Consider the following 7,749-nt stretch of genomic DNA (forward strand, 5'->3'; position numbering starts at 1 on the left):
AAAAGGGTTGTGGTGGGGCTGTTCGTGTCGGCAGGTGCTGAATTACTGTCCGAAGGACATGAAGGCGGACATCTGCGTGCACCTGAACCGGAAGGTGTTCAACGAGCACCCGGCTTTCCGGCTGGCGAGCGACGGCTGTCTGCGGGCGCTGGCTATGCACTTCCACATGTCGCACTCGGCGCCCGGGGACCTGCTGTACCACACCGGCGAGTCTATTGACTCGCTGTGCTTCATTGTGACGGGCAGCCTCGAGGTCATACAGGATGATGAGGTCGTAGCTATCTTAGGTGAGTGCAAACAACTGGATAGATTTATCGATCAGATGTGTTAAATTCCAATGCACTCATTCAACACCAAAAAAATACTATCATAATTAACTGAGACGTAAAGTGAAATAAACTATATAGTAGACAATCACACATAATTAAGTGTTTTGCAGGTACGTATATGTATTTCTTAGAAGACTTCCACAAACAGGTGGAATTCTTCCCACCTGTTACACCATTTTGCTACCTACTGCTGGTATTATAACAGGTGGGATATTTCCCACTGTGGTAGTATCCACAGAAAATATTAATAAGGTTAATACCACCACGTTTTGGATTAATTTCCCAGCTGTTACCACTCAAGTGAATTGGTGATTGCATTCGTTTTAATCGTTGCATTTCTAGACCTGTTCTTATTATAGTATTTAGGCTAGACTCTCCTTCTAACCCTCGACTGTCACCAGGCAAGGGCGACGTGTTCGGCGACTCCTTCTGGAAAGACAGCGCAGTGGGTCAGTCAGCGGCCAACGTCCGCGCGCTAACTTACTGCGACCTGCACACCATCAAGCGAGACCGCCTGCTGGAGGTGCTGGACTTCTACCAGGCCTTCGCGAATAGCTTTGCGAGGAACCTCACGCTGACTTACAATCTGCGGCATCGGCTCATATTCCGCAAGGTGAGGCTTTTGCGTCGACTTCCCCAATAAGCTGCCTGTAGCTGTAGGTAGTTTGACTGTGGGTGGACTGTCACGTGCGCTCGTGTAGGTGTAGGTAACTACTACCTGCACACTGACAATAACATACAGTACCTATACACCGATATAATTTCCTTCTGAGGTTTTTCTGTCAACTTTTTAAATAACCTAAAAGGCAGATTGATAGTAGTTACTTAAGCTGTGACTACGGGAGGATTTTTAAGACTGAACCTGTCATTTCAATAGTCCGTTGCTACATATCTGAGGATAACATGAAATAATGAAATTTGGGAAAGCCGTGTTTTCCCAGGTTAAGAATGTTTTTAGACACCTACAACATAAACGGTATCTTTTATTAGGTGTATTTTGGTTTCTTGTAGTTTCGATAAAGAAAGCTGATAACAAATGAAGTTCGTTTATTCTGAGGTACAGCTAACCTTAAATCATTTTTGTTGTACACTAGGTGGCGGACGTGCGTCGCGAGCGCGAACTGATGGAGCGACGCAAGCGGGAGCCACAGCTCGAGCAAGCACAGGACCACCTCGTGCGCAAGATATTCTCGCGCTTCCGTCGCGAGCGCAGCGTAGCCGCCGCGCCCGCGCCGCGGCCGTCCCTCGCGCCGGCACCGTCTAGTGACGCCGAGCGCGGCGAGCCGGCCGCCGCGCCGACAGCGCCTCCGGCGCCCGCCGCCGCCGCCGCGCGAGGCAAGTGGGGCCGCCTGCTCGCTGGCGGCTCTCTGGATGCGGGCGACGCGCCGCGCGCCGCCTTCACGCGGAGCCTTAGCGCGCGCGACCGCCCGTCGCTCGCCGCGGCTGCTGCTGCCGCTGCCGCTGCTCCTACCCCAGCGACGACAACTGTCGCCACCACGACTGCTCCCGTTACTACCCTATCCTTTAAAGTGAGTATACCTGGACCCGGCCTGTAAGAGTTTAGACAAAATTATGCATGCTATCATACGTCACTTCCCCTGAACCCGTTACCTTACCTGTAGACTTAGCACAGGAGCTCCGCGGCACTTTTTCCACATAAAGTGAAAAAAAAAACAGGAAGTCTATCTGGCGCCGGGAGATACTGTCGCGGCGCTCCTGTACTAAGCCCGCTGCATATCTTAAAAGAAATCGTTGCACAGGCGACGTTTGCAAAGGCGCGATCGGCGAGCGCGCTCAGTGCCTTAGGCGGCAGCGGTGGCAGCGGGCGGCAGGACACGATCGAGGAGGAGCTGGAGGAGCGCAAGCCCGCGCCCGCCCCGGCACCTGCACCTGCACCCGCTCCGGCGCCCGCGCCCGCGCCCGCGTCGGCGGCGGCGGCGGCGGCCACGGCGGCGGCGGCGTCGGCGCACGAGGCCGCACTGGCGGAGTTGCGGCGCGATGTACGGACGGAGGTGCAACGGTTACAGCAGAAGGTAAGACTTATTGGAAAGTGGTGAAAGGTAATTTCTCAATTTCGCTGAGGTACCTATTCGCTTCGTGCATGTTAGTGGCGCCTGTATGTGGGACATATTGCTTTTTTTGGCATTTGGTAGCTTGAATGATATGAAGATACGAGTAATGAAGATGTCGCCCCACGAAAGTACATAGGTATTTTCAACACCTCGTGCGTTAGTGTCGTTTTGTATTTCCCGCATCACCAACTTCGTACATAGCCAATGTTTTGTCCATAGTAACATTGGCATGATACAGTTAATATCAAAGTACACTGAATAGCGTATATTATTTACACGAACGATGAATGTACCTATCAATTGATTAATGTGGTATTTGTAGTTGGGTCGCGTAGAGGAGCTACTGACTGCGTTGGCGACGCGACTAGGCGCCGACGCTGGCGACGGCGAGGAACCACGCGCGCCCGCCGACACCGCCGCAAGGAAACGGAGGTCTAAGGTGATGATTAACTTTACACTGACCTAAACCTTTTTCTTTAATTTTATTTCATCTACATTTAGATATTGAGACCTAGACCCCGGGCTTCGGAGTTGTAGCTGAGTTCGCACCCATGATTAACGTTTATATAAATTACAGACGTCGTCACCGTTCTTTTTTTGTAATTCCAGGCGCGGAGCAAGGGCGCAGCGCCAGCAGTCCCGACGCCGACGACGCCGGGCTCGGCGCCGGGCAGCCCGCCGGGCGCGGGCTCGACGTCGGCTTCGGCGTCGGCGGCGGCGTCGGCGGCGGCGCGCCGGCGCGACTTCGTGTAGCGCGCGGCGGCGCCCGGCGCCGATGTCCGCCGGGCGCCCCGAGACCCTGAAACTCCTCTGTAAAATATCTCGTGAAATGACTGTCAGTGCGTCGCGCGCCGATACGATCAGACGTATCGGAACAGAAAATGTAATAAATTATTTGCTTTTCACATTGCCCGATATCAGTACGGCAGCCGTGACGAAGCTTTGGCAGTTAAAGGATATTTTGTTTAGTTTAGTTGGTTGTTCCCAGCTGTTACCATCAATTGACTTTGGTGGCTATTTACCTACGTAGGAATACTACTGGGATTTTTTTTCTCACGGATTCTCAGTGGTACATAATAAAGAAGAAAAAAATCCTAGTTTTGTTTAACTACTGGTAACAGCTGGGAATAAAACCCATAGATAGGTATAATTGGTTATAGTGAGTTTCACTTGTTTTAAAGTTAGTCCGATCATATCGGAAGATTGTAGATTTTATCATTCGATGTCAGCTACAGATTTGATAAGTCCAATACCGATATGGTATCGGATAATGTGAAAAGGCACTTTAAGTTAGGAATTGTCCGCCCGCCGCGCGCCGTCGGGGCGGGCCTGGGCTTGAACTGCGGAATTCGAATTCCGAAGTTACGATATCTACATTTAGTGCCCAATGCAAACAATGTATCCTAGACTAAACACCTCGCTCACTATGCGCCAATTGATAAAATGTAAAGATTGGAATGTGATTTTTGAGATAACGAGTAACATATATAGCGGACTCCGGATTCCTTAGTAACCAGGGAAGCGAGTCTATGGAGCAGTAAAACGAAAAGCATATGCAGATCCGTAGGTATTTGCAAAGTATATTGAATAGACTTTAGGCATGTAAGGAATTGAGCAATAATAACTAAAAGTAATATCATAATATTAATGATTTGAAAATACCTATTCAGCAGTCATTGGCATTGGCAATTGGTTGGCAGCAATTTTGATAGCCTAGACGGAACTAGTGTTGTTATTTTAAACGTCAAACTGCTATGAAATGATGACGTTTACTTAACGCTTGCACCGTCTGGGCTATCAAAGTCGATGCCAACTTAGCTTGGTCTGACTTTAAATATATTCGATGTATGTCGACTTCAAGTCAGTCAAACCCTATTGAGTTCGATAGAAATGGAGATATCGTATCTTCGGCCTTCGATGTATCGCGCTCTCGCTCCTGCATTAGTGCGGCGCCACCGCGCCTGCCGCTTGCCGCCTTAGTCGCCGGCTGATATTATAGACTAGGATATTGTTGACATTCTAAGAGTTTGTATAAAGTTATTATAAGTGACGACTATTAGACACACGTTTTAAAGCTCCCCACGTTTGTTTCCACCTTCTCTTTATCTATAGTACACGACCGACCAAGACTTTTGTATTACGACGGCATCTATTCTGTACGAGGCTACATTTTATACACGCTTGGAGAATATTTTATTGTTACACTTATGAATAAAAGAATTATGTAGAGATGTTTATATGTTAGCCGCGCTGGCCGTGGCCGCTCTTGCTGTTCGACGATATTTCACCTTTTCAACAGTTGGCTGTGCACCAAAGAGAATTTGAAATTGAAGTGTGTTGTCAAAAAAAACTTTGTAGCCACGTAAATCTACTGCCATCTTTCGACATATGAACTCCATTTGACTTCAATCCTTAGGGCCGATTTAGACGGCACCCGAACTCGCATGCGATTTTAGTTACATTGCGGACTATTGAGGTTACAACTAATTCGGCGACCGATCAAATACCGCAATTTAATGAAACTCGCATGCGAGTTCTCGCACCGTGTAAATGAGCCCTTATTCTTTCACTGATATGTGTTAAATTTGTTAAATATTAAAAAGTGGCGGCATCGTTTCTAGCGATGTCGCCATAACCTTTATGTTGTGCCCGGTAAGATGGCGCCACTTTTTGATATTTTCTTTGACAATCCCAAACTTTTCAGTGTTGCCACTTCAGGTTTGTAAAATTGACCTCATTTGTCTTTGGCATTAACTAAATGTGAAACCCAACTATCAAATCGATTGTGTATCTCCGAATTCGCTAAACAAAAAATATCACCGTCGACGAAAATCCCTTTAGCTGCAAATTTAAAAAATGTAGTACTTAATATTTATATAGTATAAAATTTGAATTTCGCACCCTTTTCTACTGATAAAGTTGTTTGCCCGGCTATATATAATAGAATACGACGAAGTATAAAAAAAAAGAATCTTGAAACTTCATCTATAATTCGGCCAAATTGGTTTACTATGGTGTCAACAGCAAGAGTTGGCGACAAGCCCGGCGCGGTGTGTTAGTGGTCTTGTTAATGTTTGTAAAGTTTATCGCTACGCGCGACCCGCCGCCGGCCCCGGCCCGTTCCGGTGACACAGCTACACTAGTTCGATTGCCGCATTCGACAAAGTGACTCTGTGTAAACGTGCTTTTACATAGGGTTGCCAGATGATAGGCTTGTATGATTTCCGCGAAACTTGTATCACATTTTCATTTCGTCCAGATCCTGATGTATGTCCTCTGATTTGGCAACCCTTCAAACTAAACTTCGGGTGTAGCGATTACATTTGATCTATCATCACTTACAACTTTAAGTCAATTTCCCTTTTTTTGCAAGATGTTGGAGACGACCCGGATTAAAAACCGGATATTCACCCGTTCCACGTCCGGATCGGTGTCGGGCGCCAGCGCAGGTCGCGCAGCGCTCGGAGCGTGCGCTCCCCTATCAGAGACGACTAAATAATAGAGACTGCCAATCTTCAAGTGGAAATAGACTTCATCTTGGTGTAGAAATAGCGGAAATAGCTCTACGGAGGGAATTGGTCCTTCTGTCTCAAAATTACAAGAATTGCTACAACATCTGAAATAGCCATTCTAACTCTACTAAGCTGTCAATTATCAGAACAGTAGGACTTCCAGGTTTAGAATTGCTACCTTGCATTGATTAGCAACTCTTCATAGCTCGATTCGCGTAATAAGCAAGTTTCTCTTACGATACGACGTATGCTCAATCTGCCCCAAACCTTGGTTACGTCTACTTTGTAACTGACAGATGGTTTTTTTATACGTCCGATTTTCTACCACATCAAAAAATTTAGGTCTTCTACTGTAATTTAACCTCCCAAGTCTCTTCTATTACAACATGATTACAAGCATACAGTTAGCCATCTAATTGTATGCTTGCTCTTTTAAATACAAACTTTATGCGGTTTGAGTGAAGATACAAAATCTAATACATAAAAACCACATGTAAAATGTAACGTAGATGCAACTTATCTGTTTTTAGACTGAACATAGACTTATGTTTGAATAAAGATGAACAGTCTTTCTCATTTAGTCGTCAATGTCTATCATGCATGACGTCACATTCGGCAGACGAACCACTACGTTTCTCGCCTCGCTAAGCCACTGCTACTTATGATCTTTTTTATTAAAATATATCAAAATGATGAGAAACTAAAAAAGTGTATAATTTCCAGGGAGAACATTAACCTAATGTTTTTAAATATTTACCCTTTGAATGCCAAATACCCTACGACATCGTCTAAATGTGACCGCGGCCGGCAAAACGTCGCACTTTGTCGCTTGACATAAGGACGAGATTTGCGTCTATGAATAACCTGACAACTATAGAAGGTAATGAATGTAATCTCCATAGGCAGAACTGTTGCAAAGTGACCAGCTGTCGGTTATAAATAATAGTTCCAAAACTTTCCAGAGTAGCGCTAGAGTAGCTAAGAACCTAGGCGTTATTAACGGGGTGAAGTGCGCTGTCTATGATTGTTTTTTTTCCTAATATTCTAGGTATTGTAGCGCCACCTATTTAAGGTTTTTTGACGGACACTTTTTGGTACATGGAGATTGCATTCCTTACCTCTACCTTCCACACTGACAACTTGACAAGGCGTCCTTATGGCCAGCGACAAGGTGGGACTTTTGCCGGCCGGTCACAAACAACTTGTAGAGCTAGACCAAGATAATTTTGCAACGATTTTGATAGCACACGCAGTGCAAGTGTTATTTATGTCATAATTTCATAGAAGTTTGACGTTTAAAATAACACTTGCACTACGTGTGCTATCGCAATCGTTGCAGACTTGTCTTGGTTACTATATAATCTTTTTTCAGGAACAATAAAACAAAAAAAACACAAGTTGGAGTCTCGGACTCGGAAAGCCAAGTGACAATCGATCATAGAAAACACCAATCACAATAAATAATGTATGGACATGATCAACTGATCATATGACTTTGTTCACATCTGTCAACCTGTAACATTTATATTTGAGTCTCTTAACGTCAAACTCGGATAAATCCACTCTAACCTCTTACCCCCTTATTCATAAACGTCTACTAAAGTCGACAAGCCGCTAATAATCGTTTGTCCCTTTCTTTCATTCATACCAATACGTTGGAATAAGGGGGTTAGGAAATATCTACCCTATTACCTGTTCTTAATATGTACCAAAATCTGACAGTTGGATTTATGGACTTTAACATTTTTCGATAAACGGTTGTCATCATGACTACGGCCCAAGGTCTCGCAAGCTGATGATTTCAGCATTTCAAAAGGATCTTAAGAAAAACACGAA

General features: G+C 45.5%; 1 protein-coding gene across 1 annotated transcript; it reads left to right on the forward strand.

Annotated features, from left to right (window-relative positions):
* Positions 1-58: 58 nt before the first annotated feature.
* Positions 59-6,621, forward strand: LOC133525623 (potassium voltage-gated channel protein eag-like). The gene is made up of 6 exons (XM_061861941.1): positions 59-287; positions 731-942; positions 1,424-1,858; positions 2,090-2,362; positions 2,724-2,840; positions 3,011-6,621. The coding sequence occupies exons 1-6, from the start codon at positions 59-61 to the stop codon at positions 3,152-3,154; spliced, it is 1,410 nt and encodes a 469-aa protein (XP_061717925.1). The 3' UTR covers positions 3,155-6,621.
* Positions 6,622-7,749: the final 1,128 nt, after the last annotated feature.

Source organism: Cydia pomonella, chromosome 15, assembly GCF_033807575.1.
Source record: "Cydia pomonella isolate Wapato2018A chromosome 15, ilCydPomo1, whole genome shotgun sequence".
Lineage (NCBI taxonomy): Eukaryota > Metazoa > Arthropoda > Insecta > Lepidoptera > Tortricidae > Cydia > Cydia pomonella.

What these genes read in the sequence shown, in the direction of transcription:
- LOC133525623 (XM_061861941.1), top strand. Translation starts at nt 59, where the DNA reads ATGAAGGCGGACATCTGCGTGCACCTGAACCGGAAGGTGTTCAACGAG. An exon ending in TGAGGTCGTAGCTATCTTAG is followed by an intron (nt 288 to 730) that starts GTGAGTGCAAAC and finishes GACTGTCACCAG; the next exon opens with GCAAGGGCGACGTGTTCGGC. An exon ending in TTACTACCCTATCCTTTAAA is followed by an intron (nt 1,859 to 2,089) that starts GTGAGTATACCT and finishes ATCGTTGCACAG; the next exon opens with GCGACGTTTGCAAAGGCGCG.